This window comes from Nothobranchius furzeri, chromosome 18 (genome assembly GCF_043380555.1).
Source record: "Nothobranchius furzeri strain GRZ-AD chromosome 18, NfurGRZ-RIMD1, whole genome shotgun sequence".
NCBI lineage: Eukaryota > Metazoa > Chordata > Actinopteri > Cyprinodontiformes > Nothobranchiidae > Nothobranchius > Nothobranchius furzeri.
The window spans coordinates 17414934-17436353 of NC_091758.1; the positions used below are offsets into that span (position 1 = coordinate 17414934).

Below are 21420 nucleotides of genomic sequence, written 5' to 3' on the forward strand. Positions count from 1 at the left end.
TTCAAGCTTGAAGGAGTTCCAAGCTACAGATAGAAATGTTAAAACTGTTACAACCACCCCCGGTCTCCCCCATGTTTTATGAGTGCTCATTGTGTATTTGTGACAAATGGTTAGTTAAAATCATATGGCCACTTGACTAGCATTATCTACTTAAACTTCACATCTGCTCAGCAATAAACAATGTCTCCTCCGTGCCTGTAAACATGCAGACTCTAGTGCCAAACACGACAAACGACACCGCAAAGGTGAAAACCTGCGTATGTGGAGAAAAAAGAGCTGACGCGGACTTCTATCCATGTGTGTGTGTGTGTGTGTGTGTGTGTGTGTGTGTGTGTGTGTGTGTGTGTGTGTGTGTGTGTGTGTGTGTGTGTGTGTGTGTGCGCGCGCGCGCCTGCCCTGTCTTCTCGATCCCCAGTGAGTCATGGAGGATGGCTGCTTATACTGAGCCAGGATTCTCTGGAGGTTTCTTCCTGTTAAAAGGGAGTTTTCCTCTCCACTGTCGCTTTATGCTTGCTTAGTATGAGGACTGCTGTAGGGTTAGGAATTATGTGTCTAACCCTAACCCTAACATATATATATATATATATATATATATATATATATATATGGATGAAAGTTAGGATGAAAATACAGAAAATTTCACTCCAAGACTGTTGTCAGTGCGGTGCTGCAACGGAAAAAAAACAGGTAGAGTCCCACTCCTCACCTGTTGGTGGCGGTAATGCTCCATTCACGTGTTTACCAACCACCATTAAATGCCACCAGAAGTAGAATTGGAAGCAGGAAATGGGAGTTTGCTTCAGATTGCACGATCCAAATCCTCAGTCAGAAAAGTAAAAGTCAGTTTGGCAGTGGAGAACTTTCCGATACGATCGTGACACCAACAGGTGTTCTGCTCGCCACAACAAAGACACAAACCGACATTATGTCTAGAAAGAAGCTAGCTGTTAAAGGTGAGACCGGAGAAGTCCTCACCTTCTTCTGAGTTTCATTTACCGAGAATACTTGCGTCACCATTCAGCTAGCCTGCTTGCTAGTGGTCTCGCTGTGTTTATCTCAAGACCAAAGCGGTGTCTGTGTATTACCATCTGTATACATTTAACTGTATCATCTGTATTTTAACTCTGACGTCACGCTTTCTATACCTGCCCAGGTGGGGTTCCAGCGCCCAGAATGAGGGAAAACTCCAGATTGATGCGCACGCACGTGAGTATAACTGGATTATTATCTCAGTTTATTTAGAGTTTTAGGCTTCAGATAGAGGTTTTCTGTTAGGTGTGTGTATCTGTGAAAAGGATTGTTAACACCCTGGCTAGGCTCTGCGTCATAAGACAAGCTAAACCTCCGCAAAAACATTTGAGTGTTTCTAAAGAGGACATAGTCTGACATGTTATCTTCCTTTACAATAGTTTAATGGTCCGTACCAAACATCTTCATTAAGTTTGTTGCACTAAATCCCTCTCAAAAATAAACATCTCAGCAGTTTTATTTTTGACCGTTTCAGTACCTTGCAAAATGAGTCGTTTCAGGATGCCCACCAATCACCCGCTCAGGTTGCTATAATCTGAGAAGCTCTAAAATCTGAGTGGGGCACTGCTCCTCTGGAGCAGCTCCCTTTTACACACGAGATGTGGTTATATTCTACTTTCCCCATTTGTGACATCACAAACAGAGAAGTTTTGAAACGGTTTGTTTTAGGCACATAATTCCTGGTACCAAACACCAATAGAAAATGGAAGGATGGATACTTTTCAAATTTGGAGTGTTTCTAGAGGCAGTAGAGAGCGACTTGCATGCACAAAAGGATGGAAAAGGTAGGTTTAGCATAATATGTCTCCTTTAAAACAGTTGTGGGGTTGTACTTTTATAATCCAGCCTTCAAGACTTTTGTAAACACAAAATCAGACCAAGTGGCATGAAATAGGACAGCATACATCCAGTCACTGTTTTTTATAAAGTAAGCCAGATTAAAGGGCCAACAATCAGGAGACAGAAAAGCAAAAAAAAAAAAAAAAAGACAACCACAAACACCTGTTAGGTCTATGATCAGTTCTGCAGCACCATCATAAGGACTCCAGCCATCCCACTCAAGCTGCTGACCAGCACGACTCCAAAGTCCAACACCAGAGGGTTGTTGTTTTACCCATAAACTCTGATGAAACGTCATCTTACCGTTTAACTGTTGTGTTTGAGTTAGCAGTAACACCTTCTCCCTGAATGATTTCTGTTGTCCATCTCGTCTTTGGTTATAAAGATGCTTTTTAAGTTGCTGATCTCTTCTTCTTTCAAGGAATCATTTGTGGATTTAATGAGTGGACGCTCTTCTATGAACTCTCTCACGGATGCTCTTGCTCCTACCTTTTTAGGTGAGACTTTCTCAGATTCAGGTGTTCACATGACCCTTTGGCTGCAGACATGAGCTCTGCTTGCGGCAGCAAACACACAAACAAACCTCTCTCTGTTTCTGTCAGGTTTGAGTTTGCTGGGATGTTTGGAGGATGACTTTTATTCAGACGACGATGATGATTTTGATGATGATGATTACACTGATGATGATTACTTCCATTATCCTGTTAAAAATCACTTACAACCACACCCACAGATAAGGCAAATCACTGACGAGGTAACAAACGGGGTTTGGGTTTCCTCAGAGTGAAGCATAAAAGCTGGCTTGTTGATTTTGTCTCTGATTTATTTGAAATTATGTCTTTCCGTAGGAGGCGCATCAAATTGAAAAGGGGCTGATGGAAGAAGAACGGCGGAAAAACAAAACCGAGAGGAACAAGCGTAAAAAAAAGGTTTGCATCAATGAACTTAATGCTGCGTTTGTCTTTTCTTTAACTGATGCTAATTTAACATTTAACTTCAGCGTAAAAAGGAAAAGAAACGACTTGAAAAAGAGAGCAAAGACAATTTACACGTGAGTTAAATATTTGTGGTTTGCTGTGATGCATGTGTTTCTGTTTAGCCCTAGCAGAAGGGCTAATGCGAGATCTTTATTGAGTCTTTACAGAAAGAAGAAGGAAGTGACTTAAATTCCTCAGCAGATCAGGAACAAAACGCTTTAAATGATCATCCTTCAGAATCAAGTGCATGTGACAAATTAAAAGGAGTAGCTGAGACTTCTGGGTGCAATGAGTCAAATATCACTCGAGTAACAGAAGATGCAGATGTGCCAAAGAAAGCTGAGGAGACCCAAAAGGTTTGGTGATGTGTTTCATGTATTTAGCAAATAATCCAGATGTTATTGCAGTCAAATCGTTTACATTGTAAAAAAAGATGATTTGGTCTGATCCTTTACAGGGTCTGGGTTTAAATCCTTCTCATTCATCTGCTTCTCTGAACCCTAAGGAGACGCCTTCCTCTGCTTCACTGGTCCCTAAGGAGACACCTTCCTCTGCTTCACTGGTCCCTAAGGAAACACCTAAGAAGAAGTCTAGAAGTCAGAAAAACAAAAGTAAAACTGTTAAAGTTCAGCAGCTTGAAGAAGACAAGCCAGAAGTAGCTGAAAATCCCAAGGTTCAAGAAAAAACAAAAGATGAAAGCAATGAAAAGGTGAAAATGCCGGGATGGGTTTTTATAGATATGATGTAAATAGATGTGGAACTTTTACTGCCTGATTGTTAGAATTGATCTTTCATCAGATTAGGCCCACAGACGCTCTGTTGCTTTGAATTCATGGAATGTTTTATTGGTTTTGACTTAAAATGAGCGAGAAGCTGTTAGAATGATTTAAATGTCCATTTTGACAGAAAAGTGTGGATCCTGCCACAGAAGAATTTGCAAAGAGAAGCTTAGAACTGGCCGGTGAGTGCTGTCTCTTCTGTTCTGATTGTCATTTTGACATAAAACAAAAATAATGACACGATTGTAAATCTGTTCCAGGTATGGGGAATCGTTTGGCTGCTTCTGGACAGTATGAGGTGGCAGTGAGGTGTTTTACCGACGCCATCAAATACAACCCAACAGAGTTTAAGTAAGAGGATCGGCCCGTTTGGACTTCTGTGTAAACACCCGTAACAGTAGTGAACGGAAATTGTGTTTGTGGTGTTTCAGGCTGTTTGGAAACCGCTCTCTCTGCTATGACAGACTTCAGCAACATGAAAATGCTCTCAGGGATGCTGACCTTGCACTTTCCATGGAGCCCAACTGGATTAAAGGTTTATTTCGGAAAGGCAAAGCTCTCTGTGGCCTCAAGGTATAACTAAAGGGTCAATATGTGGGATCTGTACGGGGAAATAATTCCAAAACGCTAATGTCTCAATCACTTTGGAAGGAAAGTTACACTGATAGAGATGTTCTTCTCAGCCGGCCAGAGGGTTGTTTGTTTTTCTCCTTTCAAAAATAAAAAAACAAACGAGGGACGTAGTTATTGTTTACAGTCAGTGAGTTTGTGAGAGCTAACACTGCCGTGCTGGCATTAGTAATTCAACACCGGGAAGCAAAAGCTCCAGAGTTATTTAAAGAACCAAAGCCAGTACACAGGAGCGACCCAGAAGTTATTTCTTGTACCCCTAAGAAGACACACCATTCTTTTGTTTTACTCTAACTTACCTAGCTAACCATGCTAACACTGAATTTGAAGCAACTGGCTTTATAAAGGTCACAAGCTGCCGTTTACATTGAAATGTGTGTGTGTGAAGTGAATAATGAAACAGTTGTGGTGTTTTACTTACTTTAATGAGTTGTTCAGAACTGCAACAGCAAGATGGCAAACAACCACACTTCCTCTAAAACAGGAGGCACACTACCATAATAAGTGTAGTAAGTGCTCCCTACTATAACTAAGAGGGCTAACACCAGATATGACAAAGTATTTATCTACTTATCAACTTAACTCGTCTTCTCTCGTCATCTAGAATTTTCTGGTTCTGATTCATCACTGGAAACAGTCGTGAAACTCACGGAAGGGGTGTGAGAGAGTAATATTTGTAGCCTAGTGAACTAGACCAAATTCTTGCTTTGCAAAGAATGGTCTGGGCATGCTCCATTGGAACCTCAGCAGCTCCTACCAGGACTCTGGCTAGCCAATCACAGCTACCTAGAGGGGTTTCAAACACATAAAGAGCTGTGATTGGTCCATAATGGTGGGCCAATCATAGTGCTCTATCTGCTTAGTGAACAAATCATAGAGCTTTATCCGCTTTGTGGGCCAATCAGGGCACTCTATATGCCTGGTGGGTGGGATGATGCAACAGAGTGAAACAAGAGTATGTCACATTCATTGTCCAGTGGAATGCGGAGATCATTTGAAAGACAACGGTAGAACCCGCCCCACAACCGAGAGCCGTCAATGGAGCGTTGCCAGATTAAATAATACATTTATTTAGTCTGGCTTGCCAGGCTATAATATTTGTGCCTAGTAAAATGGGCTGCAGTACCCACATTTGACCACAGGACGTCATTGCACCTTTAAACCTGTGGTGATGCAATCCTGTTTTATTTTTCATCCTAATGTTTGGTGTAGGGGAATGTCTCACTGAAGTGGGATTTATTGAAGCTAACATCTAATGTTTTGGTGTTCTTTCCCCGCCCTTTGCAGGTTTATTTCTTGGTGTCTAATTGAATACTTTTTTCCTTCAGAGGTACTACGAAGCCTCGCTGATCTATGCCAATGTGTTGAAGCTGGATAGCACGAGTTCTGAAGCTGCTCTGGAGCTGAAGCGAGCCCAGACTTTGCACCTCATGGTGAGAGACACTAATGTCCATCATTTCTATAATAAACGTCTGTAAAGGTTCTGTTTAGGGAAGCTTCCTGTTCTCTTTGGTTTCAGGAAATGGGTTTCTCCTGGGCGCAGAGCTCCGAGGCCCTGAAAGCTCATACCACTTTAGAGGATGCACTGGAGGCTCTGTTTGCCAGCGACAGCCACTCTGGTCCAGAAGGTCAGCTGAACAAAGAGTCCAGTGCCCCCGGTCTGTTTGTCACTTCATCGTTTCTGCCTCTGCTTCAGGTGCCAGGGCCATTTGGGACAAAACCAACCAGCCAGTGGTTCAGGAAAAAGATCCGAACGATGAGGAAGAGGAGGAGGGAGAGTGGACTGTTCAACACACGGTTCGATCTCGAACGCAGCAGGTCAAAGAACTGGATTCTTTGGGCCAAATCAGATCTAAGTCTCACTCGCCCACGCCACACTCCAGAGGTTCTTTTAAACCGTAAGTTCTTCTTCATTAGAACCTTGACTCTTGTTAGAATAAAAAATCATTTCGCTTCATTTTTCAAACATTAACGCTCAACTTGAACCTGAAAAGTCCTCATTTGTATTTCATTGTTGCGTCGTTCTCAGGCTTGTTGGCGTTCTATGAGTGTTTGGTTTTGATGAGATGATCTTTTTTTTTTTTAGGGAACTTTTTCCTGTCAGGGTGGGAACGTTGGCTTCTACTACGACTTACACAAAACTCCACGAGCTCTTCAGCAGGTAACGTGTTGTGTACTTTCTGGAACGTCTCACTGCACGACTCTGAGTTGGATTACAATTGTACTGCAGAAATACTCACTGAACAACAAAAGTGATGAACTCCAGCTACCAATGATAAACGGGCCGTAGTTTCTTCACCTGCCGACCTTAAACAGAGGCGTGGCTAAACGGGTCTTCTTTACCGAGCGGATCTCTCCACTTAGGCAAAAGGGAACCTGCTTCCACGTGGACAGTATCTGGTGATCTGTTAGCATAGCTCTCCTCACCTGGAACACATCTTTATCAACTGTAAATCATTGTACTTCCCCCCCTAAAGTTGGCTTCATTCATTCTGTTAGGCGTTTACATCCCACACAAGCTAGCACGCTAGAGACACCGCTGTCACTCGCCGACCAGATTCTTAGTTTTTATCCTAAAAAAGGAAACCTCTCCTATTACCATAGCCACCTTCTAGGGATGGGTACCTTTGACATTTGAATCGATTCGATTCGGTACTAATTCCCGGTACCTAGGAATCGATACCGGTACTTAACGGTACCAATTTTCAATACTTTTGAGTGTTTATTATTTTAATTCTCTTTTATAATTAAATATATATTTTTCTCAATATATAACAATATTTGATAAATATCACAATAAATAACATTCAACTGATTGTATTTTAACATCGTCCTTGTAGTTTTATAAGCTGATAATTAAACTGAAGCAAACATCTTTACTGTGAACTAAATTTACTGTGTATCTTCATTCCTGTTGCCGTCTTTTTTCATTTGATTTTTTCTACTGGGAAGTTAGAATTTCCGAGGAGAAAGCGAACGCACCATTAGCTGATAACAATGGTGGCAATGGAAGCTAACATACCAAGCTACGTTATCTTAAACAGTTTATTTAGCTGCTGGAGCAGATTCAAACGATGATGCCTCACACTTAGATCGTTGTCGCTGGTTTCATCTTCACCCAATCACCCGTCACATTTAGTAAAGTGAAGCCAAACTTTAGAGCGCGTTCATGTTCTTCTAGTCGGAAATTCGGAGTTCCGAAGAGAAAGCGAACGCACCATTAGCGAAACGGAAGCTAACATATCAAGCTAACGTTATCTTAAACATTTTATTTACCTACCGGAGCAGATTAAGATGAGGATGTCTCACTTAGATCGTTGTCGCTGGTTTCATCATCACCCAGTTACCCATCACATCTAGTGAAGTGGACCCAAGCTTTAGCGTGCGTTCTTTCTACCATGCTGCTCTGTTTACAACTGACTCACAGCGAGCGACGACATAACACTCTTGCGCATGTGCAGCTGTCTTGGCAAGTTCTCGTTATGAAGGACGGGTACCGAAACGAGGCACCGTTTGAAATGACGTGAATTGGTGCTCAGTCGGTACTATGGAATTCGGTCGGTACCTTAAAAAGTACCGAATTCGGTCCCCATCCCTACACCTTCTCGGATACTACGAACAACCTGCACTTCCAGTCCATCACCCTCGCCACATCAAAGATGCCAGCTCCATGTGTCTAAGCGTCCTCTTCACCCCTAACAAGGACATTAGTACCGTCTACTACTCCATAAGATTTAGATGGCCACACAACTCATCCTTGTCATCCCATGTGATCAAATGTTTGTTTTGTGTTTCCTGTGTACGTGTTGCTCATCTCCTGCACCAACACAAATTCTCTGTTAGAGTAACTAGTGACTTGTCAATGACCCAGATTCTGATCAAATGTAGTTCTCCTGTTAGCCATCCTTACAGTTTACATAGAAATCATTCACGTGGACTCCTGCGGTACAGGCTCCTGGCTGCTGAGTTCTGATCCTTTCTCCTCCTCAGAACTGGGATTGTCTACAGCATCAAGATGCTGCTGGAGGAGCAGTGTGCGCTGGTGAACTACACCACGAAGGAGGACTGTGAGAGAGCCATCCAGTACATCGATGTACGTATCTCTGCACTTGGACTGATGTTTTGTGTTGAGTGCTCTGCAGGACCACCTGGTTTAGGCTCCTGGGCCCTCATTCATCAAACGTTCGTAGAAATATTCCTAAATTCCTTCCTATGAACAAAATGTTGAACGTTGGTATGAACGGTCAAATTCCTGATTCATGAAACAGGCGGTGGTCTCTCGTACGCACGTTCCTCCGCAGTCGTCTCATGATAAGTCCTACCTGTGCATACCCAGGTGCTCGTGTCCGTTTACATACAGAAACGCCCTCAATTAACCATATTTGGTCCCGCTACGTCCTCAGCACACGAGGGTTCCCCCGTTCTACCACTAAATGCTGGTCCTACACGCGGTCTGAAGTTTTCTTATATTTAGGAACATTTTCACGCTCGGGTACAAAATGATGATACCACACAATGCGTAAATTAGTTCCTACGCACGATATATGCTCAGCCAGTAGGAGTCAGCTGACGTGGTTCAGGTGTTTGGTCAGGTGCCTCCTGGACCTCTTCTGGGGGAGGTGGTACAGGCATGCCCTGCTGGTAGGAGGTCCCTGGGTCAACTCAGGACACTGGCCACCAGTGGAGCTGGTGAGGTTGCTGACCAGAGGACGGTCTGAGCAACTACCTGCCTGATCCAGCTCAGGACACAATTTAGCAATCGAACAAACGACAGAAAAGTAAAAAAATTCACCGTTTACAATTTTCCTCTCTCTCAGGGCATGGTGTTAGAGGGGGCTCGGCTGAGCGTACGATATCCCTTTAAAGCCCCCGCTGGCTCATCCAGCTCAGACTCCTGTCAACATTCCAGGTAAGGAAACTCAACTCTTCCTCTGAGGGGTAGAAGTCCTGTCTCACTCTTTCATTCTTCCCGTTGAAGCTCACAAAAGAAGGAGTGCTTTTTCTGGAGGACGACGGGCTGCACGAGGGGGGACTGCACCTACAGACACGTCCCGGAGCACAAGAACATTGACAAGGACAAGTTCACCAGCGGGCTGGGATTTGGATCACACGCAGGGGACCATAAATGACGTGCAGCAGTTTGGTTTTGAGGATGTAGAGACTTGGACTGCGTGTGAACTCATCATCCTGCCGTGTTCAGTCTAGTTAATGTGCTTTTAATTATTACTGTATTATCCATTTGCCTCCAGCTTTGAGCAGCCGTTGGCGCTGCGTCTGTTTTGTTTTAAAATCAGCAAACAGATTTTTCCTGTTGATTTATAGTCACCACTAGGTGGCGGTGTATTACCGATCCCTAGGTGTTGGGGTTCAGACCACTATGCTTTAATTTTTAAGGCTGATTAATGAGAAGGTGTTCTGCAGGCATGTTTTTGTGCCGTGTTTATTTTAGGAGCCCTTTTTGTTATTTATGTTTAGGGATGCCGGATTTGTAGATGGATGATTGGTTGGATCCTTTTATGACCTGTTTTAAGGCTTCCAGAGTGTTGGAGCATCTGCTTAGACTTGATGTTGGGCTGGATAGCTGCTGATCACTCACAAACCAACATGTTGAATAATTTGTTTAAATATTAAGAGTTCATTAGCAAAAGTCGCCTTTGATCCAAATCTAACTTTATTTTGACTAACAGCTGAAGTAAAGGATACAAATATTTATTTATTCAGAGGAACTCTTCGCATTTATTTGGAGGAACAGTGTTCTAAAGGTTGGACAACCACTTGTTTATTTGACTCAGGCAGTCCAAGGCCACTTTGTGGCCGCTCTTTTGCAATGCTTGGGGTGTAAACTGCAAATACTAAAAAGCTACTGCTGCAGGGGAAACGTTGGACATCCAGATCCCGCTCCCCAGCGGAGGTCTGCAGTGAGACTGATGGCTTTAGTCACCCATCTGACGAAAAGCAAAAGGCTGATGTGAGGTCAGGGTTCACGAACCGGCTGGACTCCACATCCGGCCCTCTGGACAAAGCCGACTCCTCCAAACTAAAGCAAACACCAGGAAGATTAAGAGCTGCTTGTTGAAGGCCGGTTGGGTTTGTGGAGCTTTTAGGAGATTTCTGTCTCCCTCCCTACGAGAGGAAAGAGGAATAACAGAACAGAACCGCCACACATGACAGGTTCCTCTCCCACTTTCTGCTCTTTGATAAACGACTATGCAGCAGAATCTTCCTCCCCCCCCCCCCCCCCCCGGAGAAGGTCTCAGTGGCTGCACCACTTTAGTTTTGGGGTAGCTAATCTTATTTTTATTCTAATTCTGTCTTCCTCTCTGTTGGTAAATAAACTATTGATGTGACACGAGGGATCAGATGACTCATGCTGGAGGCTAAACCGCGAGACTTTGCTGCTCAAAGCCAAAGTAACAACTCTGCAGATCTCTGCTCAGACGTCCCACCAGAGCCGCTGCTGTTTGCTTTTCCTCTTTGGAGGAATGATAACAGAAACATCTACGTGTGGATTTTGGTGTAACACCAAATTCTGAACCCTTTCCTCCCTTCTATTATTTATTCAAGAGATCCATGCATTTTGGCCGGTCAGCTCATTATGGATGAGACCGTCTGACATGAAGAGCAGGCTGTTCCATATTTAGTCTCGTTTACGTTGACTCGGAGAACCGGATCAAGCTAAAGTTTTATCCGTTGACAGTTGTGGGGCTGCCTGCTCGTGGTATCAGTCGAGTGTGATCACAGCACTCCCACACAGCCGAGGATTGTGGGTTGTATCATTTTAACAGTCAAATTTTCAGGCGATGCAAAAAATCGTTTACAACTAGAAATCAGCTGTGAGAATCGAACATGGTCAGGAAAATCCGAGTTTGGTTTGGAAGCCCATTCCTGCTACTATAAAGAAAAAAACGCATGGTATGTTATAAGTCTGACTGAATTAAAATCATCAAAGTCATACTTAAGAGTTTGAAATGGAAAAATGTGATACAAAGTCTTAGGTTTAAAAGTCATTATTACACATTTCAGTGATATTTTTGAATAAGGTCGCGGGGCAGCAGCCTAAGCAGAGAGGCTCAGACTTCCCTCTCCCCAGCCACTTGGGCCAGCTCCTCTGGGGGAATCCTAAGGTGTTCCCTGGCCAGCTGACAGACTCCGTCTTCCTTCAGGTCTCCTGGTTGGACGTGCCTGGAAAACCTCATCATGGCGGTGACGTGACCAGATACCTGAACCACCTCAGCTGGCTCCTCTCAATGTGAAGGAGCAGCTGATATACTCTGAGCCCCTCCCAGATGACCAAGATTCTCACTCTCGCTAAGAAAGAGCCCACACACTCTGCAGAGAAAATAAATTTCGACCGCTTGTATCCGGGATCTAGTTCTTTCGGTCACTACCCAAAGCTTGTAACTGTAGGTAAGGGTAGGAACATAGATCCACCGGTAAATCGAGAGCATCGTGAAGGAATGATACATCACCCGCATCACTGCAGATGCAGCACCAATCCACTTATCCATCTCCTGCTCCATCTTTCCCTCATTCATGAACAAGACCCAGAGATACATAAAGAGCAAGTCACACCCTACCAGATTCTTACTTCACTCCCACTTCCTGTTTGAAAAATGCAACAAATGCTGTTGCCTAGCAGACTGAGAGGGCGGAGCCGCTCACAAATACACACACACACGGCATTGTGACATCATAATGTACCATCTAACATCATAATGTACCTCTTAGCCAATAGCGATGGCAGATTTAAATTCAAATGCAGTGCAGAGTTTTTACCTGACAACGGCACAACACTGACAGTTAATTAAAATTTTAACTAAAATGCACTAAAGTGCAAAACTATTGACCACATGTGTCTGCAGCATGATTAGACACACATTTATATAGTTTATCAGAAAAAAAAGTTGATTTGGGGGTGACTTGCTCTTTAAACTCCTCCACTTGAGGCAGGACCTCAAGGAGTTGTAAACTCATGATTACAAAATCAAATGTCATTATTTTGAGTCATCATTTCCAGTAGCTAAATGAATATTATAACTTTTAACGCAAGTGGCAGAAATGAGCATCCATATATATATCTTATTTGATACAGCAACTTCTTGTGTTGGAAAGCACCCCCTAAGCTGTTTTTCAACACAACCAGTCATTCACCCATTCACGAACAGTTTTGGCATGCTTTACCACCCCCTTGCGTTCATTTCAAATGACTGTTTTTAAAACCCTTCGCTCACCACCCCTCTTTTGGTCGGACATTCTTTTCCTTTTTTTAGCTTCACCAAATAAAGTTTCTTTTTGTTTCTTTGGAGGCTCCGCCATGATGAACACGATACAATAAATACCATCTATCTCTATCTGGTCTGTTCTGAGGTGTAAACATGAGTTTTCATAAATTGTTACTGCATCTCATGAGATACGCGACTTTGCTAGACTTCATGTCAGCGCTCCGGAGAAGCTCAAGCTGCAAATGCATTGGCCCAAAAGAAGCATACTGGCAGAGACCATTATTTACCATGTAAAGTGTCTTTTTAGCTCCTAATGGCTCCTGAAAATGATTTAAACAGATGAAAAAAATTACTTATTGTACCTTAAAATTTAAATAAACTGTCTTATAATGACGGCAAAGGACTAGGCTAATGGTTACTGAGAGTTAACCCCTGAGATGAGATCTACAGGACATTGTGATGCTGGACTCTCAAAGGAGGCCTCTGGTGCTTTCTGTCCTCTATCCATCTGGATTCTTTTGTTGCTTAGTGTAATGAATACAGTAACTGCCTCAATGAGAAAACGACCTTCCTTTTAATCTCAGCAGAGGCCTCTTAACAAGTTGCAACAGCACAAACCCAATTAGGGAATTGATTGCTTGCTTTCATTTTCCTCATTTGCATCAGGGTCTTATAGAAAAGATAAATTACCACAGAGTCTTTTGTCCATGCTGTCATTTGTGCTCATGAAGTATTTATTGCTAAGAAATGAGCAGGAAAACCGCCTTTGTGCCTCCATGACAACCTTGTACTGATAATGTGCTGTTAAACAGAGCAGCCAGATGACTGAAACATCCTCCTGCTGCTGTTGGGGTCTTTTGGTGAGTCCTTTATGGGACAGAGTGAGTCCTAAATGGGACTTATTGTGCAAAAACTCACCTTTTGCATCCTTTTGTGCATCCATCTGGGTCGCTAATAACTGTATAAATACGTCAAATGTAAAAACCAACCCATCTGTTTTCAACCTGTTGTTTTAGAAATGTATGTGCCTAAAATAAGGCATTTCATCAAGTCCCTGTTTGTGATGTCACAAAAGTGAACAACCTCTCACATGCAAAAAAGAGCTGCTGCTGGAGGAGCAGCATCTCTACTTTGTACCCCTCCTAGATATTGGAGCTTCGCAGCTTATAACAGCATGAGCAGGGATGGGTGGGCATGGCCATTTTCTTAAAGTGACAGAGCCTAGAAACGGCTCATTCTGGAAGGTACTGAAAATGTCATGAATAAAACTGCTGAAATAGCATTAGGTGAGAGGGATTTTATGCAAAGAACATCATAAATATGTTTTGTGTTGACCGTAGAACTACAGCGGGGTGCAAAATTTTGGACAGTACAAAGATTTGGAATGGTCATCTCAGTCCTCAGACCTGAACATTATTGAAAATCTGTGGTGTGAGTTAAAGAGAGCTGTCCATGCTCAGAAGCATCAAACTTGAATGAACTAGAGATGTTTTGTATAGAAGAATGGTCCAAAATACCCTCGACCAGAATTCAGACTCTCATTGGAAGCTGTAGGAAGTGTTTAGAGGCTGTTCTTTCTACAAAAAGAATGATCTAGTAGATACTGAGTTTATTTTTGTGGTGCTCAAATTTATGCACCTGCCTAATTTTGTTAAAAACAGTTGCAACAATTGCAGACTTTCAGTAAATCCTATAAACTTTGTTTCACTCCTTAAATATCTCTGTCTGAGTCTCCTACATGATTTACTTTACTGACATTTTTATCATAACTACCAATGATTTGTGCAGGAAAATTATGAAGATTAACAAGGCTGCCCAACACCCCACTGTATTCTAACTTAAAACATGGTTCGTCATCACCAGCATCATTAAAAGAGCGTGTGATCAGGTTTTGATTCGCATTGCTAAAACTAATTTTTGTGACTGAATCCCACAGAAGGACTAAAGCAGCACGAGTCTGTGTGTGCCTGGTGGGATTTCAGACAAACCCTGAAAGGATCTTTGCTTTAAATTAAAATGTAGAAAGAACTTGACACAGTAAGATGGAATAAAGAAAACACATGCTCTTGTTGAGTTATGGTGCACGTAGGTCTGGCTCAAATGTCTTTTCCCTTCAACCAGGTGAGGTCTGCAGGGTTCCTTTTGGTCTTGGATTTCTTTGGAACGGGACATGATGTGTTGTTTTTGAGATCTTTTAGCCAACTAAATGTTGCCAGACAGGTTTAGAAGAAACAAAACGATCTTTTATATAGCGCCTCTCAAGATAAAAATCACAAGGTGCTTCATCAGGACTAGATCAGGACTTAACAAGGGGAACAAGTACTTGTCCTTTGACCTCCTCTTTTAAGACCAGCCATGAAGCAATGAGTTTACCTCTTTTTTTCCCTGTGTGTGAACACATCATGGTCAGAGTAAAGTAACCAAACACTAAACACACTCCTCTGATAGTGGTGAGGTGCAAAAACTGGAATAAAGCTAACCTCTGACATCTATGAAGATCTATGGGACGGAGAGAGAATGCATGTAGGCTCTGGTTCATAGACGAGTTTTACTAAATATTAAAACTATGTTTTATTGTGTGTTGAGGACAAGGCTGTAAAGATGTGGCTATAGAAGACGCAGGGGATAATATCTGAATATTAAAGCATGTCTGTTTTTGCACACATCATTTAAAACCACAGCATGTTGTTTCATGTTTGATTCATCAGGCTGAATAAGTGTTGTGTATCCCAGAGGCTGCATGGTCATTCCTCCTGATAAGTGACCGTTTAAAAGTTAAAACTCACATCTCCATCTCCCTCTGACACACACACAACTTTAGTGTGCTGTCGCTTTATTCCAGTCATTGTCAACGTAATCGATTGAGAAAGCTGCCAGACATGAACAAGGCATTATTACCGTGATTAGAAGCTTATAAACAAAGACCGTTGGGTCTCAGAGGCATTACTGCTCAGTGGGATGCAGAGGCAGACACGTTAGGACCTGCATTCTCTTCACTTTATTACATGTTTCAGTGTGGTGGAGAAATATTTGTCCTTAACGCTCCGGTCAGGTTGTATTTCACCTCTCTACCGGCCCGTGTGTCTGCGGGTACCATGAAAAATGCCACAGCCTGTAAATCCTCTCATTGTTGCCTGAAGGAGTTTGACTTCCAATAATTGATGCCCATTTCCATTCATCACCAGCTCTCGCTCCTTGGAGCCTCGTGGAGCTCGTTCACACATCAGCCTTCCGTTCTGTTGCTCATTAAAGTGTAACCAATACAACACCCAACAAAATAACGCCAATGTTCACCTGCTCGTTACGCCTCGGAGAGTGATTTATAACAGGAGACACTTGAAGTAAAACTTCAGCCTGCAGGCTTCACCCAGCAGCACACATCCTGTAGAAAAGCTGCTTCCTTTAACGCAGATAATCAGCTCACTTTGTGTTTTATGAAAGGAGGGGGTGTTAAACAGTTTAATGCTCATCATTTTTGTTTCTAGGAAATTCAGTTGCAGCCTTTTGTAATTGAGACTATTTACCGCCTGTTTAAGAGACGCTGTTTATCTCTCTTTGGTTATGGAGTCTGCGCCGTAACCAGGATGTGTGAAGGGGGCGATTTAAGACGTCTTCATACTTGCCTGTGTGAGACCGCTGCAGAGGATCCATCTACCCCTCCTGTAGTAATGAACCTCCCCGGGGGCTGGGGGGCACCACGTGAAGACGCCTTAGTACCAGAGCGATTCATTACCTCGGAAATGTGAGCTTTTGTTCCGTTTTCAGCAGAACCCCATTAATCATGGGCTGCCTCCTGGCATGCAGACCAGGTAGTGCTGAGGTAATTACAGTTAATCATCATTCAGACGTGCACGCTAGCTCTGCAGTGCCTGCGATGCACCTCCTCACCCGCTTCTCATTGAAACTCTGCCTCCCAGTAGCACCATAAAGAAGCCTTTGTGAGTAACCGGATAGCAAGAGTGTTCATAATTGTGTCCACCAAGGTTTGGTGCAGCAAACTCTTGAGCTCAAACCCACAAGCATCTGAGTTCCATCCACGCATTTGCAGGATCCAGCTGTCACCGCTTTCTGGAGCCTACTGCTCACCCGTCATTTATGATTGTGATTAATGGATGGATTACAAGGAGGATTCTTCAGGGCCAACAAGCAGAAAGAAACCATCTGTATGTTCCTAAGACACCCAGAGAACTTCATCACCACCGTCTGTGAAAGCCCGTCGAGCTGATGGGCAAAGAGTTGATGATGTTTTTAGCCACTGGTTCACGTAGATGTTTGTGTCATAAATAGCATCAAAACAAAAGCTGAAGCACCTGATCCTGGAGTAGACGCCTGTCAGAGACATCGGTGTGGTTTTACAGCACTCGTGATCCTCTCAGACTCCCAGCGCAAATGGAAAGAGCTATAAAAAATAAAATACTGTTTAAATGATAATTGTTGAATGAAATTAATATAATAAAACTGAGGCTGAGCTAAACTCTCAGCTGAAATGTTTCAGTGGTTTTAAATTGAAGCAGCAAAGCATCAGTTTAAACCATCGACATATGTCCATAGGCTCGAATTATAAGTTTTTGATTTCAAATGGGAGGTTCCCACCACCGCCATTTTGACCATGTCACACGTCTCGTCACAACCAGCCAATCCAAAAATGGGAAAAGAGGTGGAGCTGAGGTTGGGACTGTTACAGTTGGAACAAATGAACCAATGTAGCTACTAGCTAACTTAGCTAAACCAAGAAGCTAAGAAAGGGTGGGAGTAGTCCACCCGCATGGCTTCCCTGCGAGGCTGTAGTCATGCTGGTCGCCTATGCAGAGTCTCAGACCGCTGCGATCGTAGCCGGGTGTCATGTTCTGTGTCCCCGTGGTCCCCAGCCCCATCCAGGGTTCCCTCATATTCTCCCTAGTCACTTACTTCTTATTTAGTTTAACCATTTTCAGTATTAAGATCGCCTGTATTTGATCTCCTCTTCCTTTGGTTCTGGTCTCTTTAAGTTCCTATATTTAACCCCGAGTGTTTCTAGTTTTAGGTTTATCAGTTCACCTTTCTTTAGTTTTCTGTATGTTTGGATTATCTAGGTTGTATCTCCCTTTGGTGTATTGTTTCCTTCCCCATTTACGTCTGGTCTGAAGCCCCCCCCCCCCCCCCCCCCCGCCCCATCCTGCTCCTCCTCTCAGTTTATTATTCTCACCTGTGCCCAATTCCCTAATCACTCAGCCCCTGTGTAGATAACCCTGTCGTGTCGCAGCGTTTATCTAGTTGCGTCCTGTGCTCTTGAGTTTTTGTCACTCCTCCAAAATTAAAGGATTCTTTTTTTTTTGCAACTGATCCTGCCTGTGTTGTTCTGGGTTCTTACATTTTGGGGAAAAAATGAACGCTTGTTTTTGTCCCGATCGCACAGAATTTTAGGCATTTTTACACCCTGTCAACAAAGTAAATAAACCCTGCGGCACACCGGAGGCGATTTTGAGAAGTCAAGTGGTCACACAAGATGTGCTGCGCCGCAAAGCGCTTCTTGGAAAGTCGCGCGATAGTCACAACATCACGGAGGACTTGAGAACAGGAAGCGGGAAGTGACTCTATTGTTTATACGTGATCAGACTTGCTGTCGTGTTTTGTGAGACTCTAATTTAGGGATGTCTCGATACAACTTTTTCACTTCTGATATGATACCGATATTGCGTCCTTGTCACGGTCTGAGGTATTTCCCTGCTGTCACTCCCTGTCTTTTGAGTTTCCCTCTGCAGGTGGGCGTGTCTGGAGGTGACCAAGCTGCAGCAGATCTGCTCATCAGCTGGCCAGGGTTATTTAAGCAGCTGGGAGACTCCTACACTTCGCTGGATGATTACTCTACCTGGGTATCTTCTAACAGCCACTTGTGAAATTTATTCGAGCTCTGTAGACTCTTGAGAATTAGATTTGTTTTTGGATTTTGGATTTTTGAGATTTGATGTGTTTTTGGATTTTGGATTTTTGCCTTTGTGACCTCCTGCTCTTGTTCCCAGACAAACCTACACACTCATCTCTGACTGGCAGAACTCTGGAGCCCACACCATTTGGATCTCCAACTCCGCTCGTCTCTCAGCCTCTCCCCTGGCCAGACCCGCCTCCAGCTGCCCACCTAACCTCCCTGGACCTCCCCAAGCTCAGCTCCCTCCACGTCTCTTTTCTGGATCTCAGTCCCTGCTACCCAGACCGGACCACTCCTCCCTCAAACCAGTTCCCACCTCTCCAAGACCGTAAGTCCTCCACATAAGCCTGATTCCCTGTTCCATCCGCAAATTGGATCTAACTCCGATCTGTCCACAGTTTTTCCCGCACCAGCTTCCTCGTGCAAGAACTCAGCTACGTTTACGCTGCTTCCTTGGTTTCCCTTTTAAATAAATTCTTATTTAAAACATTTTACACCGTCTCAGATCTGATTCTGTATGTCGTGGGTTAGATTCCTTCACCACAACATGACAGAATCATCCAGCCATTCCTCTAACCTCAGTACAGAATCAGTTCCCTCTGTCGTTTCCGCCACCCTAGCTCAGCACAGTGATTCACTCCAAGCTCTGTCTGATCAACTCTCCCACACTAACCACACCTTGTTTGAAGTAGGAACGATGGTAAAGGAATTAAGCCACAGACTCACCTCCCCGGAGCAAGCCTCATCCCCCGCTCAGAGTCTGCCCGGACCCGTTCTTCCTGCACCATCCAGTCTGCCCAGCTTCCGGGTCGCGACCTCTCCTCCACCGGAGACGTTTGACGGCAACCGGGAGGTTTGTCGAGGTTTTCTCCTCCAATGCCAGCTGGCTTTCCAGCGATCTCCGGAGTCTTTTTACACCGATGAAATTAAGATCTCCTACATCATCGGTCTTCTACGAGGTAAGGCACTCCGGTGGGCGGAGGCAAAAAGCCGGAACCCGTACTTCCTTAAGAGTCCGTTGGATGAGTTTCTGGCGGATTTTAAAATGACTTTTGACAAACCTGAGTCAGCGGCTGAAGTGGCCAGACAGATTTGGAGCTTACGTCAAGGGAAGCTCTCAATCGCGGATTTTGCCATAGAGTTTCGGACCCTAGCCGCCACTTCCACCCTCGACGAAGCCTCACTTAAGGGGGCGTTCACCCAGGCTCTTAACGAGCAGCTTCAGGATCAACTCGCTTTCTGCCAGGAACCACCTGATCTCGAGAGCCTTATCGCACTGTGCAGTAGGATGGAGAAGAGACATAAGGTACGCCAAAGAGGTAACAACTTCCCCTTACCTTCTCGCCTTAACTGTCCGCAAGATGTGTATCCAGCAGCTCCAGCTCCGCCCCCCAGTGAGCCCATGCAGATTGGTCGAGCAAAATTAACCCAAGAGGAGAGAAACAAGCGCATGAGTTCAGGGGCGTGTTTGTATTGCGGCATGTCTGGACATTTTGTGGCCAACTGCCCCAAGCAGTTAAACTCCAGGTCCCATCAGTAGCCCCGAGAGTACTGGTGGGAGGTTATCGGTCAGATTCAAACTCTCGGTGTTTGCTGGAATGTTCTCTGTCACATAATCACATTACTCTTCCCTCTCTCGCATTAGTTGACTCTGGCTGTGAATTAAATCTTCTTGACCAACAGCTAGTGGAGCAACTCCTGGTTACCACTTTCCCTCTACAAACACCCTACCGTGTATCCTCTCTGGACGGAGGCTCCCTCACCTCTATCACTCACAAGACTGCACCCATCCGCCTTATGACGTCAGGTAACCACAGTGAAGAACTCACCTTTTTTGTATTTCCTTCCCCTCAGTCTCCTGTGGTCCTGGGTCATCCCTGGCTTAAGAACCATAACCCCCGTATTAACTGGGTCACAAACCAAGTGGAAATGTGGAGCAATAACTGTCATTTAACCTGTTTGGGACCAGCCCGTTCTAGTTCCGAGCCTCGAGCCCCGAAGACCACACCACCCGACCTCACCGGGGTTCCGCCTGAATATCACGACCTCCAGCAGGTATTTTCTAAACATAAAGCATCCTCATTACCACCTCACCGCCCTTACGATTGTGCTATAGATCTTCTCCCTGCAGCACCTCTTCCCTCTAGCCGTCTCTACAGCATCTCCAAGCCTGAACGTGAGAGTATGGAAAAGTACATCTCCGAGTCCCTGGCATCCGGCATAATTCGGCCTTCCACCTCTCCTCTGGGTGCTGGCTTCTTCTTTGTCTCCAAGAAGGACGGCACCCTGAGGCCTTGCATCGACTACCGCGGTTTAAACCAAATCACGGTGAGAAACAAGTATCCATTACCCTTACTGTCATCCACTTTTGAACCCATACAAGATGCGACCATATTCACTAAGCTGGATCTTAGAAATGCTTACCATCTGGTTCGCATCAGAGAGGGAGATGAGTGGAAGACGGCTTTCAAAACACCAATAGGACATTTTGAGTATTTAGTCATGCCTTTTGGCCTCACGAACGCACCCGCCGTTTTTCAGAACCTGGTTAACACTGTTTTGAGTGACTACCTGAACAAGTTTGTCACAGTATATCTGGATGACATTTAGATTTTTTCGAGGACCCCCGAGGAACACACTGGTCATGTCCGAGCCGTTCTCCAACGCCTACTCGAGAATCGGCTCTACGTTAAGGCGGAGAAATGCGAGTTTCATGCCCCATCTGTTAAGTTTCTGGGTTTCGTACTGGAGAGTGGAAGGCTGGGACCTGACCCCGAAAAGGTGCAGGCAGTTAAAGACTGGCCAACTCCTTCCACACGCAAACAGCTACAGAGATTTTTGGGTTTCGCAAATTTCTATCGTCGGTTTATTAAAGGGTACAGCCAGATAGCCGCCCCTTTAACACAACTAACCTCAGTTAAGAGGCCTTTCATTTGGGATGCTGAAGCCTCCAGGAGTTTCTGTGACTTAAAGGAGAGGTTCGTTCAGGCCCCTATTCTCACCCGTCCAGACCCTGCAAAGCAGTTTACTCTCGAGGT

General features: G+C 44.2%; 1 protein-coding gene and 1 long non-coding RNA gene across 3 annotated transcripts; both read left to right on the plus strand.

Annotated features, from left to right (window-relative positions):
• Window positions 1-746: 746 nt before the first annotated feature.
• LOC107391884 (hsp70-Hsp90 organising protein) lies at window positions 747-9971 on the plus strand. 2 transcript variants are annotated; one of them, XM_015969375.3, is made up of 18 exons: window positions 747-953; window positions 1154-1206; window positions 2291-2366; window positions 2472-2623; window positions 2718-2798; window positions 2870-2920; window positions 3014-3202; window positions 3304-3555; window positions 3753-3807; window positions 3886-3976; window positions 4057-4198; window positions 5584-5688; window positions 5775-5883; window positions 5952-6153; window positions 6342-6416; window positions 8246-8348; window positions 9073-9164; window positions 9234-9971. In XM_015969375.3, exons 1-18 carry the CDS (start codon window positions 926-928, stop codon window positions 9382-9384), a joined length of 2007 nt encoding a protein of 668 aa, XP_015824861.3. In that variant the 5' UTR covers window positions 747-925; the 3' UTR covers window positions 9385-9971. The 2 variants fall into 2 exon arrangements, with proteins under 2 accessions (XP_015824861.3, XP_015824862.3); XM_015969376.3 differs by having other exon boundaries at window positions 782-953; window positions 3352-3555.
• Window positions 9972-18271: 8300 nt separating this feature from the next.
• LOC139063977 (uncharacterized) lies at window positions 18272-18876 on the plus strand. The gene is made up of 2 exons (XR_011517293.1): window positions 18272-18710; window positions 18781-18876. It is a non-coding gene; the product is annotated as an uncharacterized lncRNA (long non-coding RNA).
• Window positions 18877-21420: the final 2544 nt, after the last annotated feature.